Here is a 14,484-nt window from a genome sequence, read left to right as displayed (position 1 = left end):
TTAATCATTTATAATTCAACGAGAGACAAGTGAAATCTATTGCATTTTATAGTGCCGATGTAGCACTTCTAATTGCAACTAGAGCTGACAACCTGTTTTTAGCTGCTCAAAAGTTATTTTTTTAGAGAATTTCTCTAATAACGATGAAGATATTAAAGATGAAGACTGTGTCTTTAGCAAAGTTGTTAGCAAAAATTTTCCCCTACAACTTTGCTATCTCACTTTCAAGGAGATGAAGTATCTACGACGTTTAAGAAGTTACGTTATAAAAGTTTTTAGGGGTCATTCATAAATAACAATCTATAAATTAGAGTGTACTGTAAGTAGAGATTTTTGGTCTACAGTAAAAATGTTCGCAGAAAAATGTTCTTTGACATTTCTGAAGACTTCATCTTTGAAAAAAAATTGTAGCAACTTCTAGGGAGATTAATCACTATAACTATATCACCAAAATGAAGGTCGTGGATCATCATGAAACATCCTAGAAATCATAATTGCTATACGCTTTACCGTTTTGCCTGAATAATTTTTCCCGCGTTTTTGGCGAATTAAACCACTGTGCCACTGAGTGGGATTTTTAAAACATAGACACGGTGGACTTGTATCTGACTTGTATTATTTCAATACATTAAATTGTAGACCGTATGCTATCAAAATAAACAAGCAACAAAGAGTCGCCAACGATTGCTTGCGATTTTATTTCAATTTGAAAACAATTACCAAAAAACACCATTTACTTGCAAGATAATATTACTAATTATTTTTAATCAACTAGTAACAATATAGGATTTTAACCAAATCATGAATGCAATGACTAAAAAACATCCTTTTTTGCTGACATGACTACAACAATTTGATAATTGATTCTTGACCAGTTTTGCGAATTGCCTTTTTCCATATATGATGCAACTGCTTTAATTCCACTCAGCCAAAATCATGCGTATTATTCCAGTTTAATCACAGCCATGTGCATCACGTTGTTCGTTGGTTCAATATACACTAAACAAAAAAATAATTCAGTTTATTTATTTACTACATGCAATGATTTAATCGCAGTATGTACTATACTGTTATATTTCCAAAGCTTATACGAAAACTAGGGGACAAGTGACGCGAATGGAATTGGTTGATCACCGCCAAGAGGTGTTGTTATTATTTTTTTTTATTTCGGTTAATACGTAGTCACATTTTCTTTTATTACTTTCTAACGACATTTAATTAGCTAGAGATTACTGTTTAGGGAAAGTTATAAAAATGTAGAGCCATAGTACTCAAGTGTGAGCAAGGATGTGAAATATACAGATCGGAAAACTAGAAGGGGCAGGGTCATTAGAAACAGGCTTAAAAAATTTCTGACTAATCTTTTGTCTTCTGCTTGTAGGAGTCGAGCTTTGGCAGCATTACTACGTATCGATCAAGTTTATCAACATGCCTCTACGGCAAATACAGACATGTCCTTACCGACTTTCCCTACTCAGCAATCTCTAAATCTCTTTTAAATGTCATTAAAAAGAATAAAACAATTGTTATTAAAGTAATATAGAAATATTCCGTTGTCATAGATACAGGTGATGATATCTACAGGGTGACAAAAATTATTATTGAGTAATCTATTCACTCCAACTTCTTTTTTTTGAAGATTTATTGTTCAATCTCCCTTCTCAACTCGCACAGGGCAGAAGCACAAAAAATCGGATCCACTAGAGCCATCAGTGAATCAAGCAAACAATAGTTACCTTTCATTTTTTCTTTATTTTTTCTTTTTTTTATTTCGACTATACGTAGTCTATTTTTTTACATTTTAATGTGCAAGGATGTGAAGTATACAGATCGGAAAATTAGAAGTGGTAGGGTCTTTAAACAGACTTAATATCCTACAGGCTTAACTTTTGTCTTCTGTTGGTGGGAGTCGAGCTTAGGCAGCATAACTACGAATCACTCAAGTCCACCAACATGCCTCCTGGTAAAGACAGATTTGTCCCTCTTTAGCGTGGGAATCGATTCTTCTTTATTCAGTGCAACAAACACGTTGTTTCTTCCTAGCATATGAAATAGTGATGAGTGCCAATACACAGCAAAAGCAAGCCCCACTGCGGACTGTGACTTTTCGAAATGTCCTGTAAGATCAGCTGTTCGGGAAGTGGAACAATTAGTAAAAGTGCTAATTATGTTCAAAGATACTTGGAGTAATTCGTTTCGCGAAACAATATGCAGCACACCGCTGAATGCGACAAAGATAAACTAAGCATCCCCGTATATATTTGACAATAATTCTATAGAAGCACGCTTACACGACTTACCCCCGCGCACCCCTGACATCGTAATTAAAAAATACATGTCAAAATACGGAGAAGTGGATTCCGTCACAACTGAAGCTTGGAGGAACATCTTCTCGAATGTTTCAAATGGTGTTCATGTGATGAGAATGCGTCCGATCAAATCAATCCCTTTATACGTGACCATTATATGCAGATCCACCGAAAATGTAGCTTTTAATCAAAGGACGCTGGTCACGCACCCAAGACAGATTCCTACATACCAATTCTGAAATGAAACACTGCACCACGGAAAACCTTATGCAGCAGCTAAGAAAAGGCTGACTACAACAATGAAAAACTTATCTAATGCTAAACCACAAACTGCCGCAAATCTAAAATCTACGGATCTGACAGCAACAAATATTCGCTCAATAACTTCAAGCCAACAACCAGTACCACCAACACACGCCGAAGAGGACAGATTCAAAAATAGCAATCTGTAAGAACATTAAACAAACAAGAACAATATACCGTGAACATCAAGAAAGCTGTACCGATGACGAAATGGATGCGAACGATAGCGTGGGAGAAGGAAGACCGATTGATCCACAGTGCAGTATATCGAACAACGCAGCTTCAGCATCACGAAAGAAGATCTCAACACGCAGCTGTAAACTTCTACAATAAGACCCAGCGCGCAGCAGCAGCGAAAACGTATGATATGAATATAATTTGCCTTGCTGTATTTTCAAACCACGACTGAAAATGATTTTTATTGAGAGTAGAATCATTGCATTAACTCAGTCATTGCCCTGTACGCTATTAATACACCACTGAGTCTTTCGAAACCGAGCAATCTTCTGCATCGAAGGTTAAGAAGCAAGTGGAGACGCACGGTTATTTAAATCTCCAAAGTACTTGATGAAAGAAGACGCGTCATTACCTCTTCGCCAAAAAAAATTCCTTCATTAAAATGACGCACTCGCTCTGGGACCTTATTCGCGCTACCGTTCAGTAGAATTCCCATCTCGTCCAATTATCCACTTTTCGTGATTATACACTATCTTGCAGCTCGCAGAAGCGCTCATTTGTCCCATCTATCAACATCCAGACTCCGTTTTCCTTTCAACCAATTATTAACTCACTAAGGACAGCAGTCCCTGAACCCACGCAAAAAAAACATACCAGCATCACCAGGTCAACCCATCGCATTTCGATTAATTTCACAAGATCCAGCACTAAACGCAACAACAACAAAAAATCTCATTTTTCACTTCATTTTGTACAAACATTTACCCTCGCTGAACAAGCACAAACTCTCCCCTCAGTTCGCAACCCATTTCCTCCAAACAAAAACTCTTTACCATTTCAACCTAAGACCCGGCAACTCACCTCGGTCCGGTGGTATCACCCGACGCTGATGACAATTCGAGTTGGCCCCAAAGTTTATCAGCAAATAAAGTAACTTGTGTGTAGCCTTCCGAATCGAGTGGCAGAACCGATATCGTCTTAGGTTTTGATTGCAGACAACACTGTGTCATTGCTTTTCTACTCTTCTGCCGTTCTGAACAGCCTACGGAAAAAATAACATTTAGCGAAACGAGAGACACAAAAAAACGGGTGAAATCTTCACCCACGTGCTTGGGGATGTTCAATGCGGTACAATCTGGCTACCTTATTAACAATATTGAGTAACCCTATCCGAACAGAGCGAACGACAAAACAAACAGACAACTTCAACATTATATTAAATTATTTTGTCATAATGAAACTGAGACGCTCTTCTTTTAGTGGAAGTTTTTTCTACCATTCCACTCCGAACGGGTGGGTGGGTGTATGGGTGATAGCATCTGGTCCTCATTCCTGTTCGTTGGGTTGGGTGTCCTAAAGGATTCCACACCGCTTCGGGACGGTGTCCTGTCCGCTTACGTCGGACACCTGATCCACATCCGCTGTCCAGGAGCTGAGCTAATATCATTTCACTCACGATTCTATCGTTTCTTTTCACATTTTTTTTCGTTTTTCTCTATTTTACAGACTCCATCGAGAACAAGGTGATCGAAACGGAAGGCAAGCGGTACACGGTGACGTCCCAGCTGCGAATAAAGCCCAGCTCGGACGATGACTACATAGAGTACACCTGCCAGGCCAAGCACAAGGCTCTCAACCCGGACAAACCGATGCAGGCGACGGTGCAGCTGTCCGTGCTGTGTAAGTAGATCTCTTTTTGCTTTCTCGTCGTTTGGTTTCGTTTTTCTCGTTTCTATTATTATTTCTATTTTGTCCCGAATGCAACTTCAGCCATATCCAGTTCCATCGAGTTACGAAACATGGATTGAGATTGTAATACTGCCTAACGGGGTAGGTGGGGGAGGAGGTATAATTAGGTGTTATTGGCTTCGCTCTTACTCGCTAATAGTGCTGAATCACGGAGTTGCCGTTGTTTCGAAGTTTTTACACGGTAATTAAAATTAGAGGATGTAATTGTAACCAAGTTACATACTATAGAATGAGGTGAAAATAACAATTTTTGCTGCTGTAAGAATTCGATATTGTCGGTGGGGTTTTTCCTTTCTGTTTGTTTTCCTGGTGGTGTTTAAATGTCATTTGGTATTACATTGTGCACCTGAGACCGAGTGTATGGAAACAATGCTGTGGTTGGGTGAACAAACAAAATTGTAATTTGATTACAATTAGCAGGCAAGAAGCAATAATCACATTTGGACTGGTTTGTCAGAATGGAAACTAGAAATAGCTACGGGAATAATGTGGTCTTTTACGAAACCTAAATCAAATGTTCGCTTTCGCGAGGTTAATTTTACAGCCTGTTTCCACATTGCATACCATTATGGTTCATTTGGAATGTGGCTGCTTCATTTTTATTACTAGTTTTCATATTAGGAAGCTAATGACAGCGTTTTGTTCTGGATTGATGATTAACTGCTCTATTGATGAAAATATATTGGTTTTCCTTCCACAACTGCAGATACCTTGAGCAATCATCAGCTAGCGAGCGAGTTCTTCAATTTTATACTTTCGCGTAGCATCTTCCTTATGTTTGGCAAGGTTAAATATTTGGATACGAAATTTGTGCAAGGATCATTTTTATGTAATTTACGTGCATTCGTTTTACTTGGTCAGTACCGGCTCGAACAACTTTCTTACAGGACCTTGGCAACCATGTTTTTATTTTGGCATTCGATTGAGATGTTTGCTGACATTGCAAGACCAAAAACCTTCTCGAATGCAGATTCCCCGAACTGTACTATACGCCGTAATGGTTTTTGTCCAAATCGCGCCATGAGATAGCAGGTTTCTTTTGGGCCTCATAACGATCTTCGCTCGTTATTTCTGTTCAGAAGTTTGGCTACTAGTTTTGTTTTGTTTTGCGCAATTCAACGTTACTGGTTCCTGGTAACGTTTAGGAACAGTAAGTGTGTTTCCAGTGACAGAAGAAAGCGGTAACAATACTCAATCCACTCTGTACTACTCTGTAAACCAGAGTACGACCGACATCTGCTTGAGTACAAAAGTGATCCCGTTGACTTCGTACCATTCCAGAACAAGATCAAAGGGCCCTCGTGTTGCTTCAACAGACAAAGTAAGCGCTTCTCTGGACAATCCTTGAGGTACATCACCCCATTTACAGTCCCGGTGGTCACGAACGGCGCAGTGCGTTTGTCACATGAGCAAATCGCTTGCCAAATCATGTATTTATTGGCAAACTTTGAAAGTTTCTGCTTCCTTACTTCCCCCGGAACCTCAAACTTGTGCTGGTGATAACGAACATTAACCCTGGAAGCAGCCGGAAGTCCGCCTTGACGTAAGTCTCAGCATCCATGATGAGATAATCAGGCTTCGTCAGCATCTGGGTGTACAGTTTCCGGGCCCATGACTTTCCTACCGTTCGTCACGATATGGAACCTTGTGCACTTTGTACGTATGCTGTCCCTCCCGGTCTTTGTCTCCCTGAACGAAAGACTTGAACAGATTCAACTTTTTAGCCACATTTCTGACCGAAGCATTGGGATTCCGCTTAACCGTTTTCACTACATGCTTTTGATCCTGATCAGTAACAGAACATCCATTCTGACCTCATCTATCCTTCCGTTCGATGTTCAGAGTTTGGTAGTAACGTTTAATCACACGGCTCACTGTTGACTGCATGATAATGAGTCGTGTTCTGATGTCCAAATGAGAGAGTTGAGGTTTTCCAGATGTTTGGGAAAAATCAATTCGCGACTTTGCTCTTCGGGTGACGCTATTTTTTCCAAAGCGATAAAAAATACAATGTAAACAATACACTATAAAATACTTCTACTCAAAATTTCAAGGGAAAGTACAAAATGGGTCTTTTCTACAGCGTTTTTTTCGTGATTCAATTTGATGTGGGCACGCTTTACACTGGAACCTCCATTTAAGAACCGAACCAGGGGTTCGTAAATTGAATTTATTTCGCCGAAAAAGTGTTCGTTATTAGGGATTTAATTCGTCAAAAAGGTTCTTTTCACATTCTTATTTTAATTCATTTGTTGAGCAATATTCTCGCTAACCCTAACAATGGGCTTGACGAAATGATGAAAATGGACAGTTGAAAGCTTTTGAAATCTCATCCCGAAAAAATCCATATTTTTGAGCTTACGGAGGATTTTCCTAAACCGGAAGACGCCATTTTGGATTTCATGATAGCTTAAGATATTGATTTCCGTCATCTATTCTTTAACCCCATTCCGAAAATACCCATGCTGTTGAAATTATAGAGACTGTCTAAACCGAAAGCCGCTATCTTGGATTTCAAAATGGATTCAAACATCGATTTCAGGCGTGTACTGTTCAACCATATTCTGAAAATACCTACATTGTTGGGGTTATAGAAGATGTATCTATACCGGGAGTTGCCATTTGGATTTCAATATGGCCTTACAACCGATTGCTGTTATGAGCTTGACAAGCCTATTTAAAAAGTACTCTTATTGTGAAGTTATGGAGATTTTATCTAAACCAGAAATCACCATCTTGGATTGCAAAACAGCTACAGACATTGATTTCCGTCATGTACTCGTCACCTCATTTCGAAAATACCCATACTGTTGTGGTTATAGCGAATTTATAGGATGTCGCCATTTTGGATCTCAAAATGCCTTCAGACCTCAGTTTCCGTCATGTACTTGTTAATCTCACTTCGAAAATTTCCAACTGTTACTGGTAACAGTTAAATGTTAAATAGTGTACTACTTCATATTGTACTGTACGTATTCAAACTTTTTTACGAACTGGATTCGTAAAAAGAGTACATTATTTCGAATTCAGTTCGTGAAAAAAATCAATTATGGAATTTGCATTTCGACTTCGTCTCATCAGAATCCGACACTAACTTAGTGACAGTACCAGACTAGCACCGGATTGACGCTAGAACTAAAACACGAAAACACCATTTGTATTTCTGAGCAAACTCCTAGTCCTGCGTGATGTTCCGCTAGAAAAGAAGTTCTGATTAAGCTGATGAGAATTAATGAAATCGAAGCTTGGCTTGGATTACAAAGCCACTGCACTGTGCTCCTTAAAGGAGACAAATTTTAGGTAAAAACTATAATCTCTCCATTAAGTAGAAAATTGGTTAAAACCATCTTTGCGCGTTAAATGCACAAAACCTATAACTAAATTAGTTGCGGAATTTACGTCATCTGACTTCGTGTCGTCAGAATCCGACAATAATTTAGTGATAGGACTAAGCTAGCGCCGAAATTACATAAATTGCATATTACATAAAAAAGAGTTTTTAAACTCCTTATATTGCTCATAAGGTTTTTGTATGGAAATCCATTTTTTTTATTTCTACTTTAAATTTTACTTCCCTTGGACTCTTCCGAAGTGCCTGCTTCATGATGGCCCAGTATTTTTCAACGAGCCGCAATTTCGGGGAATCAGATCCTTTGGTACGAAACTAACTATTCCAGAACATGTTTCAAGTGCTAGCACGAGGTTAAATTTGGCCTGAAAAGCGCAGCGCTGTTCTGAGACCTTAGAAGTGGAGGTATCCGCTTTTGGAGACATTCTTACAAGTACACAAGTCCATTGACTGTTCCTGTTGCCATGAACGGAGTGCTTCGTTTTCCATCCGTGCTGATTGCCTTCCAAATCATATATTTTTGGTTAACTTAGAATATTGTAATTAACTTTCAACTTCCGTCGTCGAACTTATGATGAGCAGTGAAGAAAAGGAGCCCTGGAAGCTGCCGGAAATTGGCTGTCACATAAGTTACGTCATCCATGACGACACAATGCGGTTTCGTCAACAACTTCCATGCACGTGATCCCCTCCCATGCACTCTGTGTTTCTAGCGATTCAGCTCGATTGGTACTTTGACAGCATCTCGTACAATAGTTTTGCTATGCAGTCTACCGATGAACCCTTAGGATTCTTCGTCTACCCTTTTGTGATCCTTTACACTATACGGAGCCATTTTGGCCACTATTTACCTTCCTATCGACAGTGAAACGTCTTGCTAATGGCACGGTGAAAAACATTGTTTTCATTTCAGCCTCAATTTCAATAGAAAATAACTAATGGAAGAAATATTCCAACAATTTAAAAGTGGCGCAATTTGCTTCCGTACACCATTTATGTTCCAGTTCTGGTAATCAGACTACACGTCACGGAAAACCATAAACGTGAATACACACACGGTTCATATATAACTAATCTGCAGCAAACCAATACGACACTGTCAGCAATATCACCTTCTAAATCGCAAAAGGTTGCCAATTTTGTTGATCCGTTTCGGGCAATAGCGACCCGAGCAGAAGAAAATAACTGCGGAATACTACATTTAGGTATCAATACCAACGACTGTTTACCACAATATGGTATAAATGAGCTCTACATAAGAGGTAAAATACCAAAAAAGAATAACACAGACATGTTCTACAAATAACTATTTGATGATGAAACGAATTATTATAATACCTGAATAATAATAAAACATTTTTCAACCTCCCAATAATAAAATTCACTCTATGGAGGTATTCAATAAGGTATTGATTTGGTATTTGTAAAAATAACTGGAATACATAAATAATACTAAAATAAAGTATCATACCTCATTGAGGTATGAAGCAGGTATTGAAAATTGTTTCTTCAATACCTGCTTAATACCTCAATGAGGTATAATATTCAATTAATACTAAGTTTTGGTATGAATACCAAAAAATAGTATGCTCGGGTTATTGCCCAGTTATTTTCTCCTGGTCGGGGACAGTTGCAAAAGATGCATCCAATACCTTCAAATGAACAGCTAACAACATCCGCGAAGAAAACTAGTTTCTATTCACGTTATCGTGACAGTTTATTAATAACTTAACAATAACTCTGAGACATACCAAATTTAATTGGTTTTTTTTCTGGCCAGTAACTAGCACCAACTTGGGGCCATGTTAGAAACTTTGAGAGGCTGAGAGCAAGAGTGGCTTAAAATTTTGATCAAAGCAAAAGTGGGTTATATATTCTGTTAGATCAGAAATAATATATCATTCACAACCTCAGACAAAAGTAGGTCAAATATTAATTAGCGCAAAAATGGTTCGACAAAATTTTCATAGAATATTAACCTATCTTTGCGCCAAGAAAAAAAATACATAGGTTCATTAAAGGGCGTTAGGAATATCGCATATTCGGACCTGTGGGTGATGAAATTTTAGTAAAGTTTTGACACGCTAGAAATCGTTAGATATTGGATCATTATAAGCTAACGAAAATTGTTTATTGACACCACTGTGAAAGCTATGATGGCGACTTCTGGTTACCACAAAATCGTGAAAACCATCGTTTCAGATGGGGTGGTCAGTATGCATCGAAAATCGATGATTAACGCCATTTCGAAATTAAAGATGGCAATTTTCGGTTACCACAAAATAGTGAAAACCATCATCAATAATGCACAGTGGTCCAGATCGCTAATTTAGCAGGAATTTTTACTTTCTGACAAACCTGTATAATTTAGCCGTATCATGTCTTAGGATGAATTTGTGTACTTTAGAAGATGCTTCTTTTTATTGGAATAGTTATTAGGGTGGTTCTAATTTATCTAAAATACGAAAATAAACTTTTTACTGATGAAAGATAGAGCTCCACAGTCTTCCACAAAGTTGTAAAGTAACTTATTTTGAATAAATTTGTTGAACATATTAAAGCTCTATCTCTTTTAGTTTTTGTTATACAAGAAATTTAAAAAAAAAGATTAGGGTGTTCCTGAAAAAAACGTTTTTTTAGTATAACTTTCGTATCTTTTACTTTTTGTTAACACAACCTTTGAACAGCTTATTGAAAACTTCAAGCCGAGTATTTTTCTCCAAGACACCGAAGGTCTAACTTTTTTCTTTAAAAAGTTATGGACACTTTTCGTTAAAAAAATAGCCTATTTCAAGGCTCAATATCGCTGATGCGGGCACCTAAAATTGAATTCTGTTTCCACCACATGAAAGACCATACTTATTAGTATATTTGAGCAAAAATTGGCGAATACGATATTTTTTTAAAATTTGCAATTTAGATTTAAAGTTTGTAGTTTTGCAGGTTCAACGCATTAAAGCATTTACACACATATCGTTGTATTATGAAAAAAGCCACTTTCAAATATCATTCTCTCATCGCAGCAAGCTTTGCATAAGTGAAACGACTGTCAAAAAAGGTTTCTGATTTTATTCGTTTTAAATAAAACTAGTAAATATGGATATTAGTCGAAGAGAGTTGGCGAATTTGCTTATTGCTGGTAAAAAGACAGATGAACTGCTTAAGTTCATTACAAGTAGTAATCCAAATGTAAAATTGAGACTTGTTAGTGCTCGGAAGAAAATAAAAATCTTCATGTTGGAATTTAGAAGGTTGTGGATTCGGAGTAAGCGCACGCAAATTCGGTTTGAGCTGGAAAATTTTGTGTGGCTTGAAGGAAAGCTAAGATTCGAAGTCGAAGGTAAAGGTAAAGGCCGAAAGAGGAAACCATTTTCCGAAATATGTCGCAGAGCCAAAATAAAAAGATTAGGAAAGTTGCGCGATAAGTATTCCACGGAAGAACTTGGTTTAGCGTCAGCCGTCAACGCTAATTCTACTGGTTTCCGTTTAGTTGGCAGACAAATCGAACGATTGTCGAAAAGTCCCGTCAGATCTACCGTAGAGAATTTAGGATCTATGGCTGTCCCGATTGCAGAAGCGTTTACTGCGGAGGAGGCACTTAGATTTATTTGTGAAAATGATTTTTCTAAGGCGCAGTACCAAAACATACGCAGCTCAGTTATGCAGAAGGGTTTGGACATTTATCCCGCGTATAATAAAATAGTAGAAGAAAAGAAACTATGCTATCCGATCGGTATGTACTATTCTCAAAGATTCGTCCCTGAATCAACAATTTTTTTCAGGAATTTCTGTTCAGCCTTCTTGTGCGTATGTTCCCCTTCAAGCTCTTGTTAACCATACCGTGGAACGACTCATCTCGTTTCTGAATATTGGAGTTCTACCACTGCATCCTGAGGATAATACGTTTGTTATCTTTAAGTGGGGCTGCGATGGAAGCAGCAACCATTCCCGGTAGGCAACATTATTTTTCTTCTAAACTTTGACTGACAGTCTCTTTTCCACTTGAACATAGATACAAGCAAATGTGCGTTGACGAAGATGAAAATGGAGAACTATTCGAGTATAACGATTCGCATATATTTGCTCTATCTATAGTACCTTTACGTGTAGTTAGTCGCCGGAAAGATGAGTCAAGAGATTGCATTCTTTGGAATAATGATTTTCCATCTTCAGTATCCCTGTGCCGACCAGTAAAATTAATTTTCAAGAAGGAAAATCCTGAACTAACAAAGGATGAAGTTGCCGCGATGAACAAGCAAATCGATGAATTAGTCCCGACTATAGTAAATGTTAATATGCGCAAGATTCCGATTAGTTCAAGCTTCATATTTTCCATGGTTGATACGAAGGTAGTGAATGACGTAACAGGCACACCGTCTCAAGCGTGTTATATATGCAAACGCTCCGGAAAGCGATTGAATGATCCTTTACTGGAAGCCAGCGATCCACCGGATAGTTTATATGTTTTTTCACCTTTACATGCATTAATACGAGCAATGGAGTTACTATTGAATATTGCTTACCGTTTAGCTCTAGCAAAACCGCGTTGGCGCGTAGGCAAAAATACCAGCGAGCTTAAGGAACGACAAATAAAAATTCGACAAGCGTTACGTGACCGTTTAGGTCTTCGTATTAGCGAACCTTTGCCAGGTGGCGGAAATTCTAACGATGGTAACACAGCTCGAAAATTTTTCAGAAACCGAGATGTCGTTGCAGAAGAAACCGGGTTGGACGAAATGTTGCTAGAACGTATGTATGTGCTATTAACAATCATCAACAGCAAATTGGGAATTAACGCGGATGCTTACCGGAGTTACGCCGAAGATACACGATTGCTTTATGTACGCCTGTATGGTTGGTACGCTCTCTCACCAACCGTGCATAAACTCCTGGTCCATGGAGGAAGCATTATTCAACATAACATGCTGCCAGTAGGTATGTGCAGTGAAGAAGTTCAAGAAACCAGGAATAAAAGTATTCGCAGATTCCGAGAATTCCACGCACGCAAATTCGATCGACTCGTCAATCTTGATGACGTTTTCAAGAGACTTCTTGTTTCATCAGATCCTATAATTTCTCTTAAATGTAAACGTCGAATTCAACGAGCACCGCTGGATATACCTGAAAATGCAATGCATCTATTTTTGAATTAATTGGCATTGAATAAATTCTCCTTATATAAATCATAAATTGTTGTCATAGCCAAATTATTTTTAATGAACACATTCTGTATTGTTGATATGTAAGCAAAACAGAAAAGGAAATACAAAGGCTTTAGGCAATTTCTTTTATGTCGCTATGCGATAAAATTTAAAACTTTGGTTAGTAAATTTAAAATTACATGCTTAAAAAAAATAATATTTTCCAATTTTTGCTCAAATATACTTAAAAGTATGTTCTTTTCTATGGTTCAATCCGAACTTACTTTTATTTGCCCCAATCAGAGATAATGACATTTGAAAAAGGGCTATTTATGAGCGAAAAGTTTCCATAACTTTTGAAAGTATAAAGTTAGACTTTCAGAGTTATGAAAAAACGTGGATTGAAGTTTTCTAAAAGCTGTTCAAAGGTTGTTTTAACAAAATATAAAATTTCTTTCGAACATTAACAAGTCTCAATTTTACATTTGGATTACTACTTGTAATGAACTTAAGCAGTTCATCTGTCTTTTTACCAGCAATAAGCAAATTCGCCAACTCTCTTCGACTAATATCCATATTTACTAGTTTTATTTAAAACGAATAAAATCAGAAACCTTTTTTGACAGTCGTTTCACTTATGCAAAGCTTGCTGCGATGAGAGAATGATATTTGAAAGTGGCTTTTTTCATAATACAACGATATGTGTGTAAATGCTTTAATGCGTTGAACCTGCAAAACTACAAACTTTAAATCTAAATTGCAAATTTTAAAAAAATATCGTATTCGCCAATTTTTGCTCAAATATACTAATAAGTATGGTCTTTCATGTGGTGGAAACAGAATTCAATTTTAGGTGCCCGCATCAGCGATATTGAGCCTTGAAATAGGCTATTTTTTTAACGAAAAGTGTCCATAACTTTTTAAAGAAAAAAGTTAGACCTTCAGTGTCTTGGAGAAAAATACTCGGCTTGAAGTTTTCAATAAGCTGTTCAAAGGTTGTGTTAACAAAAAGTAAAAGATACGAAAGTTATACTAAAAAAACGTTTTTTTCAGGAACACCCTAATCTTTTTTTTTAAATTTCTTGTATAACAAAAACTAAAAGAGATAGAGCTTTAATATGTTCAACAAATTTATTCAAAATAAGTTACTTTACAACTTTGTGGAAGACTGTGGAGCTCTATCTTTCATCAGTAAAAAGTTTATTTTCGTATTTTAGATAAATTAGAACCACCCTAATAACTATTCCAATAAAAAGAAGCATCTTCTAAAGTACACAAATTCATCCTAAGATATGATACGGCTAAATTATACAGGTTTGTCAGAAAGTAAAAATTCCTCCTAAATTAGCGATCTGGACCACTGTGTAATGGTGTCATTTGAAAGGAGATGGTCGATAGATATCGAAAATCGATGATCGACATTTTGAAATCCAATATGGCGACTTCTAGTTACAGG

The 14,484-nt window shown here is 37.4% G+C and overlaps 1 protein-coding gene across 4 annotated transcripts in view; it reads left to right on the top strand.

The window, feature by feature from the left end:
• Window positions 1-14,484, top strand: part of LOC131688989 (nephrin) — an 837,157-nt gene that overhangs the window by 690,628 nt on the left and 132,045 nt on the right. For all 4 annotated transcript variants that reach the window (XM_058973699.1, XM_058973698.1, XM_058973697.1 and 1 more), the window contains exon 6: window positions 4,296-4,469. In XM_058973699.1, coding sequence (XP_058829682.1) covers window positions 4,296-4,469 — 174 coding nt within the window. The remainder of the gene's footprint in view (window positions 1-4,295; window positions 4,470-14,484) is intronic.

This window comes from Topomyia yanbarensis, chromosome 3 (genome assembly GCF_030247195.1).
Source record: "Topomyia yanbarensis strain Yona2022 chromosome 3, ASM3024719v1, whole genome shotgun sequence".
Taxonomy (NCBI): Eukaryota; Metazoa; Arthropoda; class Insecta; order Diptera; family Culicidae; genus Topomyia; species Topomyia yanbarensis.
This window is presented reverse-complemented; position numbering and strand designations above follow the sequence as displayed.